The 24294-nt window shown below is 37.1% G+C and overlaps 1 protein-coding gene across 1 annotated transcript in view; it reads right to left on the reverse strand.

The window, feature by feature from the left end:
• Positions 1-1352: 1352 nt before the first annotated feature.
• The window catches only part of GPR155 (G protein-coupled receptor 155), a 43257-nt gene continuing 20315 nt past the window's right edge, over positions 1353-24294 (reverse strand). Inside the window, exons 8-16 of the mRNA XM_007451068.1 lie at positions 21233-21317; positions 21031-21121; positions 18984-19194; positions 14307-14411; positions 11269-11405; positions 9661-9756; positions 7054-7118; positions 5736-5873; positions 1353-1890 (exon numbers count right to left, since the gene is read on the reverse strand). Of these exons, the coding sequence (XP_007451130.1) occupies positions 1599-1890; positions 5736-5873; positions 7054-7118; positions 9661-9756; positions 11269-11405; positions 14307-14411; positions 18984-19194; positions 21031-21121; positions 21233-21317 (1220 nt within the window). The 3' untranslated portion in view covers positions 1353-1598. The remainder of the gene's footprint in view (positions 1891-5735; positions 5874-7053; positions 7119-9660; positions 9757-11268; positions 11406-14306; positions 14412-18983; positions 19195-21030; positions 21122-21232; positions 21318-24294) is intronic.

Genomic DNA, 24294 nt, shown 5'->3' on the forward strand with positions numbered 1-24294 from the left:
TTTATTGAGAAACTTGCTTTGTCAGTGAGTGAGTAAAAGTTACAAATATTTTTATTTAATAAAATTAGCATATCCTTAATTCTAAAAACATCTCTTAAAAGCTTTCATTATCTGAAACTGCAGATCATTCTGAGTCAGGGTTTTCTTTTAGTGTCTTCCATGGAAAAAGATGCTGCCAATTCCTGTCACGCAAATAACAGAACATGTGTAGTATGACTTGTTCACAAGCAAAACAAATTCCCCACTTGAGTTTGAGTTTCTTGCATGCATATGAATTAATATCTTTATTGCTGTAACTATAAAATTCTCCTGGTACAGCAATGAGGCTTTATGCTTACTCCTGAGGATTCTAAGAGTTATAATAATGTGGTCATATATATATATTTTAAGTTATGTAGCAGACAGTTCTGCCGAAAAACCCCATTCCCTAGTTGTAACTTAAAATTGGTATAGGTTAATACTACACACTAACGTGTAATTTACTTGTTAAGTACACTAGGCTTCCATGCAGGTTTTTTTTTTTAATTACATTTTTGTTGCATTAAAAGGGCAATGATTTAACCCTATAAATTATTTTCTAAATGGCTTTTACATATAAGACACTAAAAGTATGAGACAAATAAATATTTGAAACGGTTTTAAATAAGTTAAACCAGTACTAACAGCTAATAATTAAGTAGAGGGCAACATTTAGTAATTTTCAAATTTATAAATCTTTATACATGGACAATTAAAAAAACTAAATTGTAAATGTAAAAATAGGATGTTAGGCATAGAACTTTAAAATCTTGGCTTGAATTACATAGTTTTTTCTTCTCTTTAACTGCAGGGAATAAGGTAATAGGTAATAAGGTAATCTCTGTCCTTCTGCACAGAGATGCTTTGTGCAAACACCAGAAATGATATATCACATAGCAATAATTTTTCTGATAAATTTAAATGGATCTGCTCAAATTATGACTTTTAGTACAAAAGCTAAAGGTTAGACTATACTTCTGTTGATGAATTTTAGAGATAATAATATTTATGGAGGTTCTTATTTCCCTCCTAATGGCACAGATTAGTATGTTGGATAGAAAATCAAGAGGAGATGAAGCACTTGTTTTTTAAAAAAGTGCTTCTAGTTTTTAATGAGTACTATTTTTCAAGGGAATGGAAAAATAGAATAAGAAGGCCTCTCATAAGAATCAATGAAATCTTTTTTAGGAAGTGCTATCAATAAGTGCAAACTGGTCCTCCCAGCTGCCAAATTTGGCAATTTGAAAGAACAGTAAATTGGATATTGATTTTGAAATTACAGCACGCAACTGCAGGAAGCAATGTTTTAAAATATTGGCATAGTTTATAGTAATTATTATATTCATTATCAGAACTTTAAATTTTGATTTGTTTCTCTTTTTTCTAAGTCAGTTTCCTGTGTGTTTTACATACACATGAAATCACAGAATATTAGCATGGGGTGGGAACATGTCTTGTCAAATTTTACAGAAGAGGCAACTGAGGCTCAGAGAGGTTGTGATTTGCCCAAGGTCCCCTAACTAATAAGTAACAGATCTGGGGCTAGATACGACTCCATGTGGGCTTGTCTCCTTTATAACTTAGGTCTTAAGGGATGGGGATGAATGCTCAATTTCTTTGTATCTTTCCTGTTGGGGAATGTTTGCATTAATAGCAGGAGGACTCTGTTCAGGACTCTTTTGAAGAAATCTGTAAAACAAGTACTCATCCCGAAATTCATAATTGTTGGTGATATGTTGGATGACTCCCCCTTGCACCAGTTTATCTCCATATATCACAGCTTCACCACGGTCGGAGGCAAGGCCAACTTCAATTAGCCAGCTCACGAGGTCACAGCCACAGAAGGTCCCGACAGAAGTCTTTGCACCACACCTGTATGTCAAAGGAATGATTCACCCATATGTTCTGTAAATCTGGTATCAGCACTGCATGATGGAGGACAAGCAAAGAAAAATAGAAGGAGACAGGGAAAGACAGCATGACAGTTAAAAGGTGGCAGGGATGAAACTATTCTGAATATAAAGGGTTTATTAAATTACCTGAACCTAGAAAGACCCACCAGAGAAAAACAAAATAGGCCAATAATGCTTGTGAAAGCAGAAACACCTAAAACAAATGACTTCGATAATGTAAGTGCATCAACAAAGAAATATTCTTTTTAGAGTAGATGGTCTTTTATGGTCAGATGCATTCTGTAGATAGCAATTATATATTTTATAAGTTATACTCAGTTAAATAATTTAATTGTCTCAGGAGCATTAAATAATATTTTTGCAAGCTCTTAAGAAGTGACAATTTTTACTAAATTACTGAAATCAAACTTCTTATTTTCTGCTCATCACAATACCTTTCTTCATGCCCTGAGCAAGATAATCTTACTGATATGTTAGGAATTTGCTCCATTAAGAAGCAGGCAGGGCTTCCCTGGTTGCACAGTGGTTAAGAACCTGCCTGATAATGCAGGGGACATGCGTTCCAGCCCTGGCCCGGGAAGATCCCACATGCCGCGGAGCAACTAAGCCCATGAGCCACAACTACTGAGCCTGTGCTCTAGAGCCCACGAGCCACAACTACTGAAGCTGCATGCCACAGCCACTGAAGCCCGTGCGCCTAGAGCCCGTGCTCCGCAATAAGAGAAGCCACCACAGTGAGAAGCCTGAACACTGCAACGAAGAGTAGCCCCTGCTCGCCGCAACTAGAGAAAACCCACGCTCAACAACGAAGACCCAATGCAGCCAAAAATAATAAAAATTAAAAAAGAAAGACTATTAAAAAAAAAGAAGCAGGCAAAGGGTAAGTGAGATCTGTCTTGCTATAAATCTAAGATTTGTTTTTCATAGTTGTTGACTATATTCCCCACACTGTACATTTCACCCCTGTGATGCATCTATTTTACAACTGGAAGTCTGTACCTCTTAATCTCCATCACCTAATTCTTTCTTCCCCCCAACCTCCTCCCCTCTGGCAACCACTTGTTTGTTCTCTGTATCTATGACTCTGTTTCTGTTTTGTTATGTCTGTTCATTTGTTTTGTTTTTTTAGATTCCACATATAAGCGAAATCATACAGTGTTTGTCTTTCTCTGTCTGACTTATTTCACTTAGTATATTGCCCTCTAGGTCCATCCACCTTGTCGCAGATGGCAGGATTTCATTCTTTTTTTGTGGCTGGGTGATATTCCATTGTATATATATACCCCATCTTCTTTATCCATTCATCTACTGAGGGGCACTTAGGTTTCTTCTATATGTTGCCTATTGTAAATAATACTGCAATGAACAAAGGGGAGCACATATCTTTTCTAATCAGTGTTTTTTATTTCCTTTGGGTCAATACTCAGGAATGGAACTGCTGGATCATATGGTACTATTTTTAATTTTTTGAGGAATTTCCATAAGATTCCTCAGATTTTTTTTGGCCATGCTGCATGGCTTGTGGGATATTAGTTCCCAGGCCAGGGATTAAACCCACACCCCCTGCACTGGAAGTGCGGAGACTTTTTAAAAAAATAAATTTATTTATTTTACTTATTTTTGACTGCGTTGGGTCTTCGTTGCTGCAGGCGGGCTTTCTCTAGTTGCGGCAAGCGGGGGCTACTCTTCGTTGTGGTACACAGGCCTCTCATTGCAGGGGCTTCTCTTGTTGCGGAGCACAGGCTCTGGGCACGTGGGCTTCAGTAGTTGTGGCATGTGGGCTCAGGAGTTGTGGCTCGCGGGCTCTAGAGCGCAGGCTCAGTAGTTGTGGTGCACGGGCTTAGTTGCTCCGTGGCATGTGGGATCTTCCCGAACCAGGGCTCAAACCCGTGTCCCCTGCATTGGCAGGTGGATTCTTAATCATTGTGCCACCAGGGAAGCCCCAGTGTGGAGTCTTAATCACTGGACTGCCAGGGAAATCCCAGATTCCTCAGATTTAAAAAATTTTTGATAATAAATCTGCTTCCTAATTATTTAAAATTTGTCTTCCTCATGCAAATGTGAGGGTGCCTCAGGTATGAATAAAAAAACAAGGGAAAAAGAAATGTAAAAAAACAAATTAAGTAGATTCTGTTCATTTTTATGCAAGTATGCAATAGACAACATGCATCTGTCCACGAGCATTAGTTAAGCTGCAAAACCTAAAGTGCTTGACAATAGGAAATAGTGGATGAACATCAAGACGAAATGAGAAATAGGCGACAAAAATTTTAAAGCATTTAACCACAAATGAATGTACATTAGCGTTTCATATAAAAATTAGAAGAGGTTAATATGCATGAAAAAATTTCTCAAGTACACAAAATCACAATATTGTAATATCAGTATTTTACTTAGTAATAGGATATCTTAATTTATGCTTTGCAACTACGAACATCACTTTAAACAAAAGCCTGAATGATACACCCGGAGCCTGAGCCTTTTTCCTCCTCGTTGATTTTAAATTTATAGCCCTACACCTTCTAATCCAGACACCAACTGATTAATATTTGCTTCCTGATGACTGATCAGGCAGCTACAACCACAGCCCACGGAGTTGTGCAGAGTGGCAGAGGATTAGCCACTATGCATGATGCAGAGCAGTACCATCACCAGCCTGTGCCCATTTGCCATCTGGGACGGAGGCAGCCTGATAGCCCTGCAAATGGCAAAGAGCTATGCCAGTCGGCAATCACAGTGGGCCTGGTGGAGGTAACACAGAGTTCCTTTTTTTAAATTTTAAAAAGCATTTTAAATTGTTGAAACTATCCATAGATGGTACTTTGAAATAATTGTGTTTGGGCCTTTAAGGGTGGGAAACTCATTTTTTTTCATAGCTTACCATTTCCAGAAACTGGGCTAGGCGCATCATATAGATTTTGTTATCTAATGCCAACAACCCCAAGAGCCAGGTATTTTAAAGAAGAGGAAAACTAAGGTTTAGAGACTTCAACTTGCCCAATGTCACAGAGCTAATAAGTGGCAGATCCAGTAATTGAGTTCTAGTATTAGTCCCCACCCAGTGAGTCCCCTTTCCACGAGCTATACCAGGATACCTCCAGTTATAATGAAATATAGTGGCATAATATTTGTAAATATTCTGAATGGTAATTTTCATAAATTTTCAATTTTTCAGTTATAGACATAAAAGTATTCTTAATATCATGTTTTGTTTTTTTCTCTTTTTTTGACAACCAAAAAATATTGGCACTAAAACATTTGTTTATTCTTTTCCTGCTGTATACTCCATACAGGATTAGAAGAATAAACATGCTGCCACAGACTGAAGATTAGGACTTGAGGTGAAAAATAAGCAGCAGAATTAATTAAGAGATAGAAATTTCATTTCATTTTCTTAACAATATCATTAGTAATATGAAATAGCATACGACTAGCATACTCCTAGGAGATGGGGAATATAAAATCACTTCTAAATACAATGTATCTCAAAGGTTTTTGAGAGGTACTAATGGCCAACATGAAGTGAATGTTCATATTCTGCTACATTTTGGTTCATTCTAAAGTTTTCATGTTTTACATGGAAATCAGAAGTTATATGGCATTTAAAAATGTAAATATCAAAGTGTTATGGCTCCTATATATGCTGTTTCTTAAACTATAAACTGACCCATAGCTATTTTAACTTTTATGTGTATATGTGTTATTGAAAATAACAATAATAAAGTTAGTCACAAGCACATTACTTAGCTTATTACAAGCCAAAATTAATCATCTAAAATATAATTATCTAGAACCTGTACTTACCTTCTTTCCTTCACAATGTTTTGGATACAGAGGTCACGGTGATAATGGATAAACTGTTGACAGGTCATTTTTATTTCCTCAGGAACAGAAGAATCCCTATTTTCTGCTGTTTCTTTATTGTTCCATAGGAATTCAAGTCTAAAAACCAAAATTTAAGGATGCAATTTTTAAGTAAAGAAAAGCCCTGAGAGAGAGCCCCTTCTTGCTTATCACCCCATCAACACGGCTGTTCCAAAACTGTCACTCACCACTGCTGTCATCTACAACACCCAGACATCCTTAGTCTCTGAAGCAGAAACATATTTAACCTGCATTTGGTGGCTGGGGTGGGGGACTTGAACATTTTATAAACCCTCCAGACATGCTGGACCCATTTCAGTAACTACCAAAAAATGAAGTTTCTCATTCTACATTCTACTGTTTTAAAACAAAAAATAACGTATAGAGATCAAGTATATTATTTAATCATTTTCCGATTTTGGTACAAGAGAGACAAATAGTGGGACCTGGAGTACAAAACAATTCTGTTTTGCCAGCCCAGACAATAGATCTGTTGACTCTTTTAACCAATCAACATTATGAAGCTAATAACTAAGTGCAGTGACTTTCCTATTATGCTTTTCTTCTTTCATGAAAGGACCGTGACCCTAGCAACTATATTTTAGTTGCTAAATGCCCAGGGACCATTTACTGGGCACTTTTAATATAGGCAATAGGATAAATTCTACTAGCACTTCTAGTTTCTACTAATTTTGACTTTGAAGACAAATGAGGAAGTACAGATTCACCCCTCTACCTCCACCACTTCCTCCCACCCCCAAGGTGAAGTGTTCTCATTTCATTATTTTTCATAAAGAAATTCCTGATCTGAATTCAAAGAAACTCTTCACCAAGTTAATTAAAAAAAATTAAAATTTAGAAAGAAGAAAACTTGAGTTTTCTATAAATTGTCTGTTTGACAGAAAGAGAAATCCTGTTGTCAAACAAGAAAGACAATCAAATATAGACCTTTGGGGGCACATCACCTACTATTTCCATTTCTAAATACATTTTCAAGTTTCATTTTACTTTATGTAGTTAATGGCATAGATAGAAGTCAGTGTCCATCAATTCTTGTTCAAATACAAATTAAAATGTTGGATTAATGACAGCTCTTCTGTCATTTTCTCTGCAATTATTTACAACAAATATGCGAATCAGCAGATAACCTTTCTGTGGTTTCCTAGTAGTTTCTAAAGGTTTAAAAATATAAGTATCTTAATAGAATGGCTTTGTCATCACCTTTACAGTTACAGCTTTATTTCAAAACTCAAAGTACCTTCTTTTGAAGGGTAGGATGATTAAATGTTTGTCCAATCCAAAGATGCCAAAGGAAATAAATCCCTATGGAAGAAAAAAAAGTTATATTTTATGAGTTCTAAAATAAATTTTAAGACAGAGAAATGATGGAAGCCAAAATATTTAGTGCCTGGGGAAGTAAACCACTAGTGACTAGAGCAACATTTTAAATAGAACACACAGGCAGTACCTCTAAATTTTAGTGCCTGATGGCAGGTACAGTCAATCCTCTGTATCCACAGATTCCATATCCATGGATTTAACCTACCGTGGATTGAAAATATTTGGGAAAAAAATTCCAGAAAGTTCCAAAAAGCAAAACTTGAATTTGCCCCATACTGGCAAGTATTTACATAGCAATTAAGGTGATGTAACTAACCTAGAGATGATTTAAAATATACAGGAGGACATGCATAGGTCATATGCAAATACTGTGCCATTTTATATGAAGGACTTGAGCATCCATGGATTTTAGTAGCTGAGGGGTGTCCTGGAACCAGTCCCCCTCAGATACTGAGGGATGATTGTATGGTCCTTGGCTACCTCTTCCCAATCATCTTTCCTACTAATTATGATGGGTGAAAAAAGTGAGTGCTGAACAACCACATTGGCAAGCTAGCTTACTGGAGAAAAATGAAAACATTTAAGGGCTATATGATTTTTTTCCCCTTTCTAAAAAGAAAATAAAATATCTCCCATTATGCTTAAGTACTTCTTTATTATTTTTCTGTTAAAACTTCAGAAATTATAGAATTAACAAGTGCTATAGGTTCTGATTATAATGAAGTAACTGAAAAAATTTATGTGAAATGAAATTGGCTAGTGTTTAGGGAAAGGGTTTGAAGAATTTGGGAGTGATGAGGCAAACTAGCACCAGATATTAGCCACGTATCAGGACAATCAGGACTGCCTTGGGGAGATGGGAGGCTGGGAACTGCCATCTGTCAGGCACAGTGGGGTAAGGATTTTAGAGCAGGTTGGTGTGGGTGGGATGGAAAATGCAATGACATGAAGGACCTACCTGTCTTCACCTCAAATTATAAACCACCTAAAGGGTATGATCTTACTACAGCTCCCCAAGAGAAAAATGGAATGGGAGCAGGTTTTGTATCTGTCTCCCTCCTTTGAAGCACTTCAGCCATAAGCTGTGGGGACAATATTTCAAATGCAACATTCCTGGCATTAGCTTCTGTTTGTGAAGCTTTGTCAGTCCCAGTCCTGGGATGGCTCAGCTTGGAGTGGGCTTTCTGAATGCAAAATGCTGAGTAAGACTAAGATTTTCAACCTAGTATTTTATAGTTCTTGGGTACAAAATCAAATCTTGGACAGTATCACAGAGTGAGGTGGGCATCAGTTAGCCCCGGGATGCTCATGTCTGTCTATAATAAACTGATAGGTCACTTGTCTGTCTAAATATAGCCATTTTTGCTCCCATAATAAAGGCAAAGCAAACTGGAAATATTTCAAGAAATTAACATTAGGGAAAAACTTGCAAGAGCGTCTACTTATAAATGTTTATGGCCAATTATTTCGGGTTTAATAGGCAAGCGCAATGATTTCAAGTACTGTAGTTTTTTCAACCTGATAATTAATCTTGGGACTAATATTCTCTAATTAAAAAGTAAGGGTTGTGGTTAAGACTTCGCCTTCCAATGTAGGGGGTGCAGGCTTGATCCCTGGTCGGGGAGCTAGGATCCCACATGCTTGTGGCCAAGGGACCAAGACATGGAACAGAAGCAATATTGTAACAAATTCAATAAAGACTTAAAAAAAAAATGGGGCACATCAAAAAAAAAAAAATCTTTAAAAAAAAAAAGTAAGGGATTGAAGACAATAAAATTTTTAAATTTTCACATCAAAATATTTTCCCAATATCTAAAATATCATTTACCCTTAAATATCCATTTTAATAGTGACATAAACAAAGACAACAGCACCTATCATATTAGTTCTTCATGGAATTTTAATTTCTAATTTTTAAACTGGGGGTGACAAGTCTACTTTGCAGATATTCTTGTGATGTTTAAATGAAATAATTAATGTAAAATGCTTAAAAATGTTTGGCATATAGTAAACTCTCAAGGAATGGTATCCACTATCCCTGGTCAAATTTTATTTATATACCACATGATTTTTTTTAAAGGATTTAAGTACCTGTAGTTCAAGAAACATCAAAATGTAAATGAAATGATGTGCATTAAAATAAGTTGCTAAACTAAAAGCTCAGAGAAGTTAAGTCATTTTGCCAAAGTAACTTATTAAGGCCACAACAAAGTTTAAAAAGAACTTGGAACGTCTTGTCCCTGCTAAATTATCATTCTTTATCTCAAAACCAAAGCAAAAAACTATTTGGTATTTCTGATTGAAACACTCAGTGTGCATTCTGATGACTTTAACCAATATAATAATTCATCTCTACTAGGAGATAGGCAGCAGCTGTCAGCTGTCACGCATACCAGCAGCTGGCAAACAAACTAAACCCTTTTGATTTAAAAGAAAACAACAACATCCGTACCATCCCCCCACCCCCACCATCAAACCATCCAGGAAAACAAAAACCCCCTCAAAGTTCTCAGTAAATAAATACCTGGCCAAAGTTAAACACAGCACAGAAAAACTGTAACTCAACATATAGTCTCCCAGGCTCTTGGTTGAATAGCCACCATAAACAACTGGAAAGATTCTGTAAAGGAAGGAGAAAATAGTACTTTAAAATGAAGCAAGCTAATCATTTCTCTCTATCCAGAACATAGTACAATAACTTATCTACTTAATAATTAGGAAGAAAAGAACTAAAGGGAAAAACACCAAGAGAATATAGAGGCTTTGTCTTTCAAACAAGAGGTTTCAGCCTCTCTTCTTGACAGATGTCATTCAGGCAGCATCTATTCTGATCAGATTTGAAGCAAGAAGACATGAGCCATAATACAGAAGCTTACATAATATATCAGGACTTCGACTAGCCGAAGACAGTTCTGATTTTAAAATTAGTTTTACACAGTGAAAACAATCACATCACCGAGCAGCAATTCTTGGCTGCATTTCTTACTTCTTGATTTTTGTTCTTAAACAGCAGTTAAAATGGTGCTGGCTGATATGATTCAATGTAATGAGCACCCCAGTTTGGAAAGGGTAAGGGGGTTTCTTCATGGGTTATATGGTCCATCTCCCATCGCTAGGCAAGTTACACTTGAACTATCACAAAGAAGTATATAATAACTGGTAATTCACTGAAGAGGACATAGAACTAATTTTTTAAAAACCCTTTAGTAATCAAAGAAATGCATTTAAAAAATGAAGTGCTATATTTCACTTATAAAATTATCAAATAAAAAATTTATAATATTCAATTTGGTGAGAGTACTTTACAGACCCATACTGCTCCTTTGGAAAACAACTTAGTAGAATGCATCCAAAGGCACAAAAATATTTATACTCTTTGACCCAGGTTTCCCAATTTTGAGAATCTATCATAAGGAAATATATTTCACGGAGATGTTTATTAGAGCATTCTGAAAAACTAGGAACGATCCATAGATCCACGAGGAAGTGGTTGAGTGAATTATAATGCTTCTCCTCTATGGTTTATTGAGGAGCCATTTAAAGTAACGGTTATGAACACTTTGCAGCAATATGAAAGTGCTTGACATAAGTCACAAAGCAAGACATAAATCTGAATGTATTATTAGAACCATGAAAAATGTATTAAAAAAGAGAAGGCAGTAGTATGATGGATATTTTTCCTCTTTTCTCTATTTTTAAGTATCCATTTTATGAAGTGGTTATGTTATTTTCATAATATAAAATTATTTCTAAAAGTTTATTTATCTGAGGACTATCTTCTGAGAGACCATGTAGTCATTTATCCACAGAAGTCAGTCAAGGAATATGTTAGGAGTAAGTGGTCCTGTACACATCATGGAGATGCCTGGTTTTACCCCCAATTCTAGGTTCAAGGCATAGGATGAGTAAGTATTCTAAGCAAAATAAGCCATTGAAGCACTTAGGCAACAGAGTGATGTGAATTATTCATTCTTTTTTCCCCCAAAAAACATTTAGCTCAAGATTAGGATTCAGATGGTCGAACTGCCACCCCCCTGTGAAGGAGCAACTAAGTTTCTCCAGATGCCTGAAGAAAGCCTTTGCCAAACATTTAAAGAAATGGCCCCAAAACAAAATCAGAAGAAACATTTACAGCAAACAGGCCAATAATGAGAAGTAAACACAAAAACACATGTCGAGTCAGTTGCCGGTCTCCACTTTGTAGATACTGCTCCTCTTCCTGGGCTAATATGCAGCTCTGGGAGTTACAGCGACTCACACAATGTTCATCTATAAAACAGTAAGTACAATAATTTGTAATCAGAGCTTTTTATCTGAATGCATTTTAAATTCATAATGACTTCCTAAACAAACCACCACATATGCACATGCAGCTCAGAATCAGTATTTTATTTTAGTTGAAATCCAAGGAAGTCTCCTCCATGTTGTTTTAGGAGAGTTCTACTTGTAGAATGTTTTTATCCCCCCAAAATACAAGTAGTACGCAATAGTTCTCTTCTACGTTATTTAACAGTGTAACACACATACACACACACACACACACACACTTTTTTAAGGCTAAATTAATAACTCAAGTTTCACCTGTGATAAATCTACACCTTGGGGTAATTTTGTAAAAATGTAAAAATCTACACCTTGGTGTAAATAGGTCACGAATACCCTATTTTGGCTAAGAGCAAAACAAATTTACTACTACCACTTGCCTTTCATTAAAGAGTTTAAAATTTGCCTTAGAAAAGACCTTTAAGGAACCACATAAAAAATACTATACACTTTGTTCTGTTCGCATATGGAAGTAAGTCCAAATCACAACATGACTCTTCTCTGGCCTAAAAGAGAAGTGAGGGGCCTTTCACAAGAAACCTTTATTCTCCCACCTCAGCTCCACTATATCTAAGGCATCAAATGCAGGGGAAAACATTTTTACAAAATAGATGCTAGTCTAACATACAGTCTTATTACAAAAAGTCAGAGATTAAAAAACACAACTTTATAGCTCTTACCTTTAAGCGAACAAAAATTTATACTTCCTAAAGCCTCTTCTTAGAAAAGAACATATACAACCATTAAATATGGTCTGGCACAATAGCTAATGGCATAGGTGAATGTTCACAATAAAAGTAAGTTAAAAGTAAGAAGAGGGCTTCCCTGGTGGCGCAGTGGTTGAGAATCTGCCTGCCAATGCAGGGGACATGGGTTTGAGCCCTGGTCTGGGAAGATCCCACATGCCGCGGAGCAACTAAGCCCGTGAGCCACAACTACTGAGCCTGCGCGTCTGGAGCCTGTGCTCCACAACGGGAGAGGCCGTGACAGTGAGCGGCCCGCGCGCACCGTGATGAAGAGTGGCCTTCACTCGCCGCAACTGGAGAAAGCCCTCGCACAGAAACGAAGACCCAACACAGCCAAAAATAAATAAATAAATTTATTAAAAAAAAAAAAAAAAAAGTAAGAAGAAACTAGGCTGCCAAACAGTTTCTGTAGTATGATCCTATTTTATAACAATTATTTGGGTACATATTGGTGTAGAAAAATTCTAGCAGTATATATAATAAACCTGGTCTTAAAACATTATGTAGAAGTATTATAAAAATGGATAAAAATAAATTTTACTATCTTTTATTTGCCTTTTTTACACATTGAGATATTTATTTTGCCTTTGTGGTGTGTCAGTGTTTTGGCGACAAGGAATTAATCACATTGTTAAACTCTAAAAATTCTCATTTGTCCATGGTTTGACTTCCTTTAGACTTTATTTCAGGCTTAGGAATGGTACTAAATTATGTGGGCAGATGAAGTCCTTATATGATGGCTCTCATTCTATATAATTTTTGTAAAATATGATCAGAAAATCTAAGAAGCCCCTATAATTCAAAAAATTTTTCAGGAATCAGCATTATTAATGGAGAAATGATAGATAAGCAAATTGTAAGGGGATTTGGGGGGGTAAAAAAAGTTGTTGAATCAAATCACAGGTTGAGTTTGCTAATGGACTTTACTATTAGGTATACTGTATAGGGAAGAAAAGGCAAGGCAAACCCTTGGGAATTCTGATGTAAAGAAATATTAGCTTTAGAAAAGAGGCACACAAAACTTGAAACACATGTATCTGAGTGCCAGGAGGGGTTTCCTATTGAAAGTCAGTGAAGGCTCAACATCTGATGTATTTTTACTTCTTTCTATGGAAATATGAATTCTACTATTTAAGATTCATTCCTAGCCAGCAGAAAGCAGTCAAGTATAAATCCCGCCTGAATAATAACAACTACTGCTGCTGCTACTATGTTTAATAAGCATTTAGTTTGTATACACTGTGCTAAGTGATTTGCACACATCATTTCTTATAATCCTCACAACATTTCTTATGTAAAAACATAATGACAGCAAAACAGTTGACGTACGCTCCATCATAAAGAGGACTTTTTAGGGTTTCCCTTTCTACTTTGATTAAAAATAAGCATGATCAACTGAAGGTACACTGCAATTTCACATAAATGTATTCAGCTGTCTTAAATAATTTGGAATTCAGACCATAAATGTGATTTAGTCTCTTAGTCTATATGCCAAAAGGTTATTACTTGTAAAGATTTTTCTTATTTTATAAGAAAGGGCATATTTTAAAGCACATGGATTCAAAATGTAATTAAGCACTAACTAATTAGTCCTGGCCCTGGGGGAATGGCGTGAGGGAAAAGTCTCAGCTTTTAAAACAAGAGCCCCCCAAAAATAATGCAAACTTCTTGGAATTATCACTTGGGTTAAATTTATTGGAAAATTTCCACGCAAATTAAAAATCAGTACCCTATCTATGCACAATTATTATACTATTTGTACTTTCTTTGAGAATATTCTCAAACAGTAGCTTCTATAGAAATTCTATATAGAGTTCTTTTAAAGCATAAGAATAAGGAATCTTTTGTTCCTTAGGCCCATCCTCATAGCCCACATGCACTTACTTTTCTTTCTTTCTTTCTTTTAATATATATTTATATATTTTTTTATTGGAGTATAATTGCTTTACAATGATGTGTTAGTCTCTGCTGTACAATGAAGTGAATCAGCTATATGTATATATACGTCCCCTCCATCTTGGACCTCCCTCCTACCCACCCTATCCCACCCATCTAGGTCATCACAGAGCACGGAGCTGAGCTCCCTGCCAGAGGCACTCACTTTCCTCAAACGAGGGAGTCACAGAGCCACTGTTGCTTATGTTTGCTACTGGTTCTGTGGATGGGCAGCATAATTCACCATTTCCCATGGAGCAGGAGCAGCAACCTATATAGACAAAATACCATGTGAGGGAAGAGTCCAAGCACAACAGGAATGGACAGCATGAAGAGGTGCCAAGTAGAACAAACCAAACCCCCCCAAACAAAAAAAAAACCCCAAACTCATTCATACACACACACACATTTTCCATACAGCCACATTGTATGGGTATCTATCAAAAAGTATTCAGGGGCTTCCCTGGTGGCGCAGTGGTTGAGAGTCTGCCTGCCAATGCAGGGGACGCAGGTTCGTGCCCCGGTCCGGGAAGATCCCACATGCCGCGGAGCGGCTGGGCCCGTGAGCCATGGCCGCTGAGCCTGCGTGTCTGGAGCCTGTGCTCCGCAACGGGAGAGGCCACAGCAGTGGGAGGCCCGCGTACACACACACACACACACAAAAAAGTATTCAAATGTGCTTATAGAGAAGCTAACATTTAAAGAGTGGCAGACAAAGAATCAGTCTTTTACATATTGTCTCTTCTTTGTGTGAGACAAGGAAAATGTTTTTGTTTGTTTGTTCTCCAGCTGATATCTTTTTTGGACCCTCAGGGAATTCCCATAATTAATTTTTTTTTTTTAAGGAAAATGTTTTTAGCCATGCTGTTTTATTAGTTTCCACTGTGCTTTGGGAAATAAGAATTTGACCACTTTCCTAAAATACAGCTTTGATTTCATCTCTCCTTGAAAACATGCACTAATGCTCTATTGCTAACTGCAGCTAATTCAAACCCCTTAGCCTGAATTTGAAAGCGCTCTAGGATTCGGCCCCTCTCCCCCTATCCAACCACTCCCACTTTCAACAAAGGCCCTTCCCTCCTTTCAGGACAATTCTCTAGTTGTCCTCCACAAACTTCATGTTTGAGCCTCCCGGCCTAATTTGACATAGATTTCATCCAAACCCTCTCCTCCTCTAAGTTTAGCTCAAAACTCACTTCTTTCAAGAACATGTTTCCTACTAGTTTAGAAGATGCAGTAAAAGCAGTTGTATTCTTTTTTTATTTTTAGATATATACTGCTGAAAGCCTCCTGCTGGTTTATAGGTAAATTGGTTTACACAAGTCATACTGAGACATCTGCTATAGAGCTGTAATTTTACCTCTATATAGTCAGAGAACTGCAAGCAGTGTCCTTTAAAACATCTCATATATATGGACACGGTGCTCCTTGACATGGATTATAATAGAATAACTTCAGTGATAAACTGTATTAAAACTTAATGTACTAAAAAGGAATAATCCATAGGCTGAACCTTTCATTGATAATGTGCTTTAATTTTTCAGTAGTGTTCTTAAAAACAAAACAAAAAGATTTCAAAGTATAAAGACTATATAATAAGCTATTACAAATGTCTTTCTAAATTTTTTAAAAATTTATTTATTTTAATTAATTTATTTTTGGCTGCGTTGGGTTTTCGTTGCTGCAAGAGGGCTTTCTCTAGTTGCAGGGAGCGGGGGCTACTCTTCGTTGCAGTGCGCAGGCTTCTCGCTGCGGTGGCTTCTCTTGTTGCGGTGCATGGGGCTCTAGGCACATGGGCTTCAGTAGTTGTGGCGTGTGGGCTCAGTAGTTGTGGCTTGCAGGCTCTAGAGGGCAGGCTCAGTAGTTGTGGTTCACGGGCTTAGTTGCTCTGTGGCATGTGGGATCTTCCCGGACCAGGGCTCGAACCCGTGTCCCCTGCATTGGCAGGCAAACTCCCAACCACTGTGCCACCAGGGAAGCCCTCTTTCTAAATTTAAGATAACGATGCCACAGAATAATCGAAAAGAAAATACAGAAATCAGCTGGCCCTGCCCTCTTACCTTCAGAAATTTAAAGGCTTAAATTCACTAAGATAAAATTGTTAAGAAAACAGATATAAAGCCACCCCATTCCAATGACATATGTATAGGGAATACACACATATGGCAGTTTTTCCCTTCAAATGTAAGAAGGATGTGTAAGTGCCCCATTAGCCTTCTCATTTATGTATGTATGTTTGTATGTTGCTCAGTAATACACCATACTTATTTATTACTTTTTAATTTTACCCTTTGATCCCCTTCACCCATTTTTCCTACCCTCTACTCCCTGACTCTGGCAGCCACGAACCTTGTTTTCAGAATCTATGAGCTTGTTTTTCGTTTTTTTTTTTTTTAAGATTCCATATATAAGAGAGATGATACGGCCTTCTCTTTTATTAACCGAACCTTTGCTCTCATATTAAAATAGGTTAATTTTCCTTTCAATTATAATTCCACACTTAGAGTGTAAGCAAATCATGTGTCTCTGACAAATGTGTAGCGAGGGGCAGAAGGGAGTGAACTATTTTGGATTATTGAGATTTGGGGAGGCCAGGCTGGACATCTAATGTGTTATGTGTTAATACTAGCAAAGCAGAAGAGAGCAGGCTTTAGGGAAGGAAAATAACCAGACAGGTTTAAAAACCTTTTTCCTAGGAACATGGGTGAATAGGCAAATAAACAAGTGCTTTGCCACAGGAGTTTTCAGGGTAGCTTCAGAAAATCATGGCACATCTTATCGACACATGCATCTATCCATTCATTTAACAAATATTACTAAACATGTATAGGAAGCCTGATACCATGCTAGGTGCTGAGGCTTTAATGATGGGCAAGTCAGTCACAGCACTTACACTCTAGTGGGTTATACTGAAAATTTAAAAAGCAATTATAAAGCAGTGAGATAAGAGGAGAGGGAAGTATAAACACTGCAGAAGGTTTTCTATTGAGATAAGCCATAGCTGTCTTCTGGCTCTCCATTTATTTGTACAAAAGGTGCAAGCCAGTTTTCCTGCTAGAGATGACGATGACAGGATTTAAAGAACATCTATGGTACTGTTTATTTGCTATTTTTAAAGGACAGTAGAGACATAGCAGAAGTCTCCGGGCTTAAGACACTCAGTTTAGGACTCCCCACACATGTTCACAGGCCTTTGGTGGCCAGTTCTAAAACCCTCGCAGGAGAACAAGATGTAGAGAGTGGTGGTCTTTACGCCCTGTCTGAAAACATAAAGTAGATGGATTTATAGGATAAATGTGAGAGTACACAAAGAAAGCGAGGAAGGAAAGGATGCTGGGCATGATCAGAAAAGTACTCGAGACTTCAGAAAAGTGGCTTTTAAAATCTTAGTGAAAGCATACACATAATCCTTGAACTTCTGTTTTAAAAGGGAAAATAGTCAAGAGGCCTCAAAAGAATGAAATTATGATGATATAATCACAAAGGATCTGACAAAGAAATTAGTGAGCACCACCAATAAAATGAACTAAAGGAGGCCTGACTGAAGCAGGGTTAATGTAAATCACTAGTTGGCAAACTACAGTCCTATGTAGTGGGAACACGCAGTCCTATGTAGTTGGTATTAGCAGCATTAAATATGGAAACCAAGGCACAGAGAACCTGCCTAAGACCAAATAATAGTAAATTGTAGAGTCACATTTGAACCCAGGCAGACTGGCTCCAGATCCGTGTTTCTAACCCCCATGCCATCTACTTCCAGTTTGGGAGGAAGGACAGGAGAGAGGAAGGAAGGCAAATGTGAGACAGTGAGATTTGTGGGATCTTCTTCCTTTGAAGTTAGTTAAAATGCTTTTAAAAGTCTCTTTTTAAAAAGAGATTTATGTTTGCTCTTTCTTCTTTACTTATTGCTATTTACAACTAATAGTTTTAAGATTAGTCATCTCTCTACTCCACACCCTCTCTAAACAACATAGGTACCATCATTTATACTTCCTAGCACGGTGGTCTATGTCTATGAAATCTCCACATGCACCAATGAATCCAAAATGCATACTCTATTTCTGAGTTCCCTTCACGAATTGAAGCAAACCCGATAACCGTTAACACATTAACAAAGTCACTGGTTAGGGTCATATTTTCACTTATACCAAGGATTGCTGAACATTTTCTATAAAGGGCCAGATAATAAATATTTTAGGCTTTGCAGTCCATTGAATCTCTGTTGAACGACTCAACTCTACCAATATAGCGTGAAAGCATCCACAGGCAATATATAAATAAATAAGCATGGCTATGTTCCAATAACATGTGATGGACACTGAAATTAAATTTCATATAACTTTCAAGTGTCATAAAATATTTGTCTTTTAAAATTTTTTCTTCAACTCTTTAAAAATGTACAAGCTATTCTTAGCTCTTGAAACATGCAGAAACAGATGGCCCACTGTAGTTTGCCAACTCCCAACTTTCACCATTAACCCTGCTTCAATCAAGCCTCTTTAGCTCATTTCATTGGTGGTGCTTACCTGATACAGTGTTGTTAAATTAACAGACACAGGTGCTTAGTTTCCTAGAAAGGGGCTTCCTTCAGTTGTTACTCTTCTCTAAACTCTCAGGACCAAGGAAGTCTTAGGATTTAAAAAAAGATTATCCTCACAAAAGATTTATAAACAAGAATCTAATAAATGAACTTGCAAGCTCTTTCTATTGTTGACTATGATTCAAATTCCTCATTTCATAAATACCTGTGATATTCAAGATAGTTCAAGGAAGTTTCCTTAAAAACATTTAGGATACAGGCTATATAGGCATGTAAGAATTTCTTTATAATTAAGGATCATACTTGTTGCTGGGATAGAACTTGTAAAAGGTTCAGGTTCATTTATCGGCACTGGACTATCCTCAAAAGCAGTGCTTCCAGGCTCTGCTGCTTTGTGGTCTTGAGACTGGTCGAAACCTTCATAGCGTCCTGCTTGGGAGGTGCGGTACATACACATGAGTGATACGCTGGCTATCACAATGCTGCAGAACAGGGTGACCGCTGTGATGATCATCTGTCAACGTTGCAAAGAGACGTTAGGCCACTTTTCACAGTCCCAGCTTGAAATCTTAGTAGACGAGGTTAAGGGCACTTTTTTGGTTGAAAATGCGTTATCTCCATAGCTATAAATGCTCTACAACAGTAGTTCTTAAAAAAAGAGGAAGAGTATGGCAGTGGTTTAGAGTCCGCCTGCCGATGCAGGGGACACGGGTTCGTGCCCCGGTCTGGGAGGATCCCACATGCTGCGGAGCGGCTGGGGCTGTGGGCCATTGCCGCTGAGCCTGCTCGTCCGGAGCCTGTGCTCCGCAAGGGGAGAGGCCACAACAGTGAGAGGCCCGTGTAACGCAAAAAAAAAAAAAAAAAAAAAAAAAGAGGAAGAGTATGGAAGGAATGTAAGTTACTTGAAGAGAAATTAGGGTTTGCTTGTAATCAAATGAGATTTCTAGACGCTTCTTTCACTATGCATCATGTCCTTGGTTTCCTCTACAAATAATCTAAATGATTACTTATAGACTTTTTCTTTGCTTCAAAGATTTTGCTTGCTTTAGTACACAGTTCAAGTGTATTTCAACTAGAAACTTTGTTATGGTGATAATACTAAAAATAAGTAACTATAGCTAATACTTATTGAGTACTACCTATATGCCAGCACTAGTCTAAGTCATTTATATGTATAATCTTATTTATTCTCACAACAATCCAATAAAATTCAAAATTACAAAACAGAAAAAAAGGGTAAGAAATCAAAATCATTTTAGGAAGGTCTTAAAAAACACATCTTTGGGAGGGGCAAGGTAGGGATGTGGAATTAAGAGATACAAACTACTGCGTATAAATAGATAAGCAACAAGGGTATATTGTACAGCACAGGGAAATACAGCCATCATTTTGTAATAACTTTAAATGGAGTACAATCTATAAAAATATTGAATCACTATGTTATACACTTGAAACTAATGTAATACTGTAGACCAAACTATACTTCAATTAAAAAAAAAACAAAACACGGGCTTCCCTGGTGGTGCAGTGGTTGAGAATCTGCCTGCTAATGCAGGGGACACGGGTTCGAGCCCTGGTCTGGGAGGATCCCACATGCCGCGGAGCAACTAGGCCCGTGAGCCACAACTACTGAGCCTGCGTGTCTGGAGCCTGTGCTCCGCAACAAGAGAGGCCGCGACAGTGAGAGGCCCGTGCACCGCGGTGAAGAGTGGCCCCCGCTTGCCACGAAAGCCCTCACACAGAAACGAAGACCCAACACAGCAAAAATAAATAAATTAATTAATAAACTCCTACCCCCAACATCTTCTTTAAAAAAAAAAAAACAAAAAACAACAAAAAAAACCCCCCACAAAAATCCTTGGGAATTTCTGATTCAGCAGGTCCCAGAAGCCTCGTACTCAATAGCTTTTCAAGCACACTTTTTCCCCAAATACTTTTTGTTCTGAAATTTATATGTATGATACAATTGAAAGTCAAGAACTTGGCTTTTATTATTACTGCTAACTTATTAAATGGCTTTAAATTAATCACCCTTTCCTCCAATAAAGGGAACATAGTTCATAAGTATGCTTAAGAAGACCCAGTTAAGTTTCAAATATTTGGAAATCCTCAGCTACAAACAGACTTAAACATGTGAAACCTTTTTTTTCAATTTTCCTTTTTATAGACATGTAAAATCTTTACTGCATTTTGAGGTGTGAGTTAACAAAGTGACATAGGATCACCAGTGTGATAGGCAATAAACTGGAATAGACTTTCAAAATTAATTTTAATTTAAGTATAGCAAAACACATTAAGAAGCTAAAGAGAGACATTCTCAAGAACAGAACTGTCAATAAACTCTTCTCACCTGCTCTTTTCCATAAAAGAAGGCTGAGTCAATGCTGTCTCCATTATGTTTTCCAGTTATCAAAAGAATACCAACAAGGAGAGCAGGAATCCTATAATAACAAGAGTTTAGAGGGAGAGAAAAAAAGAGCGAGAGAAAAGAGAGGACGAATAGTAACTGTGTATGTGGGAACATGTAAGCAAACAGAAAGCTACCAACTTACCCCCAGCCAGATATTATGATGATTCCCACAGGAATTTGTACCCTTTCTCTCTTTTTCAAAAGAAGCAAAGCAATTGCAAGAAGGCCTAAGAATAAAAAATAGAGATTGAAAGATAGGTGATTACTCTTGATGTAGATCAGACTTCATGGAACTTTAACCAAGCTTATTTCAAAAGTAGTCTGTAGTTCTTGCCCTAGAATTCATTCCTTCTAAATAAATGCTTTTCCCAATATTTTGAAGCAAGTTTTCTTAATTCAGAATCATTCATGTTTTCCCTCCTACATTGCTTCTTTACTGAACTCTTCTTGTTTTATACATGAAGATTTTTTTCAAAAAGCCCAAATCACTTTGTTCTTTTGACTGATGTGTTTGGAATCGAAGTATATTTGGAAAAAAATTGTTTTAACTGGATACAGAACGATTCTAAAAATAAAAACACCCCCACTTTGCTGGTGCTAAGAAAGTACAGGCAATTCTTATACAGGTTTTGTTTTGGGAAAATTCACCAAGTCTAAATGATGGACCTTAATATGAATATAATATAAAGTTAATACAAAAACAAATGTTTTAAACATTTAAAGAAATGTTTTAAAACATATTTCAAGAGCTTTCCTTATATCTTATACCCAATTATTTATTCTACATAGCTATAGAAGCTTAGAACTTTAGGGTTGGAAGGGACCACTGTTCTAAATTAATGCCTTCATTTTTTTTTTTTAATGCCTTCATTTTATAGATATGTAAACAAGGGTTTGCCCAAGCCACACAGCCAGCAGAGGGCAGAGCAAAACTAGAAACCCAGCCTTCTGCCAGAAGGTTAAGTCCTTCAACTCTGTCAGTGTTTCTAAAACTCAGATCTGTGGACCCATAGGGATCTGGAAATTTCTGTGAGAAATGTTAAAGTCTTTTTGGTTTATTTGCAATGATAATCATCTGGATGACCATCTTACAACCAAAGTACAGTCTCGTTATTTCAGGGCTTATATCTGGTTTTATCTGAAGTTTGAGCCAAGTGAAGGCCAAATAATATCACAACACAGAGTCCAGATGAACATTCTGTGGTAGTTTGAAGAAGAGAAAAGCAGCAAGATAACCAGGTCATAAACCCACACATCAAAGTAGAGCCAGGCCAAACCAAAAAAACCCTACCCAGAGAAATGAGTTGCATTTTACATTTCAAGCTGTGATTTAGATTAGCAAAATAAGATCCTTTGTCATGTCAATTAATTTTGCTAATTAGAGTTACTGAGCTTGTAGTTTTGTTTAAATCTAATCTGTGAATTTGCTTTGGTTTTAAAATTGTATATTAGCTGTATATAAGGAATTCATACCTAGATTTAAGATTATACAGATTAAGTAACACTGTGCTAGAAATAATACAAATCAACACTGAGATCCTTGAGAATTGTTTTTCTATATAGAGGACCCACACAGTACTCAAGTTCAAGAGACACTGTAATACCAGTGCTCCTCCCAATGCATTTGCACACTCTATTGTTTCAGGTTTTTAAAGTGCCAGGGAAGCAAGTAACCAATCACAAAAGAGTGCCAACTGTGTTATAGTAGTGAGGGCATGCTTTAAAATTCCAATGTTTATCATTTCATTCCTGCCTTGTGAAAATATTGACATATGAAGAACAGGCTTAGTCTGGGCCTGGGTGTCTCACTGATGAAGCTGTGAGAGTTCTTGCCTGAATCAGTTAAACTCTTTGGGCCTTAACTTCCTCCATTGGCAAAATGAAAGATTTAAACTAGACCAGTGTTTCCGAATGTGCGGTGACTGTAGGTGGCACGGGGGGAACATTTTTTGACTAATTATGTGTTTATTTTAACATGTGCTTGAAAAAATTTTAACTAACACATGAAACATGTGATTTTACTGAGATAAAGTTAAATTTATCAAAGTAAAAAAAAGTGAGTTAATTTTAAGGTGGAAAGAAAGGACAAGTGGTATGCAGATATGGCAAAATACATGAGGATGGTTTACAAATGAGTAAAATTGAAAATAGCTGAACAGGATGATTTAAAATGACCTTTTAGGTCTAAAATTCTGTTATATCACAATAATCTCAAGGTTATTCTTCATCGAGGTCAAGGAATTCAGAACAGCTTCTTTGGAGAGATTTTGGTATGCATGCTTGAAGAGGATATCAGAGAAACTTGGGGCTTTTTGACAGATTGATCTATATACTGCTCTCTTATTCTCATTATAAATTTAACCTTAATAAACCTAAGTATTAGAGATCAAGTTGGTTCATCTGTATTTGGAAATAAAGTATTCAGGCTCTTTTAACTTGACAGCTCGTGAAAACTCTTATGCCTTGCAAGGTGTACTTGCCTTTAAAAAGCACAAACCTTTTCCTGTTTGCACTGAATTCATTTTGTTAATTCCTCGCCACATTGTTGCTTCACTTCAAAAGGCTGTTGACTGAGATGGGTCCTGCTTTGATCCTGAAGGCATGAAATCAAAGGCCTGTACCCCGCCCCCAGCCATATCCCCACATCTGCCTCCTAACAGGGTCTATAGCCAGTGCTACCATTCTACAGTTTCCTTTTATGTGCCATTTTATAGGTTTGCATTTGTGGTATGAATACAAATCAGCCAGACTGAATGTTTCACAAACATACCAGAATGTACACACCCAGATAAATGTTATACTTCAAAAGAGCAATGTGCTAAAACATTCTGAATATCCTTTATGGGGCCAGTTGAAATGAAAAATAGTTTTTCTCACTGGGTATTCTCTTTCCATACCCTTATGTTCACTTGTTTGTCTCGTTCTCATATCACTGCTCTTCCCTCTATTTAATAATATAGTTACATTTGTTGAGTGCCTACCATGTACCAGGCATAAACATCCATATTTCATTTGATTCTCAAAATAACTCTGTAAGGTGTGATCATCCAGGCTTACAGATAAGAAAACTGAGACCGCAAAAGTTAAGTCATTTGCTTAAGGCAGAGCCAGAATTTTTCATTCAGTTCAGTTGTATTCTAATAGTGAGCTCTGCGACGCACCTCACATGCCTCATCCCTCTCTGCCCATTCTTTCCTTTCCCTA

The sequence above is a fragment of the Lipotes vexillifer genome, unplaced genomic scaffold (assembly GCF_000442215.2).
Source record: "Lipotes vexillifer unplaced genomic scaffold, Lipotes_vexillifer_v1.1 scaffold645, whole genome shotgun sequence".
NCBI lineage: Eukaryota > Metazoa > Chordata > Mammalia > Artiodactyla > Lipotidae > Lipotes > Lipotes vexillifer.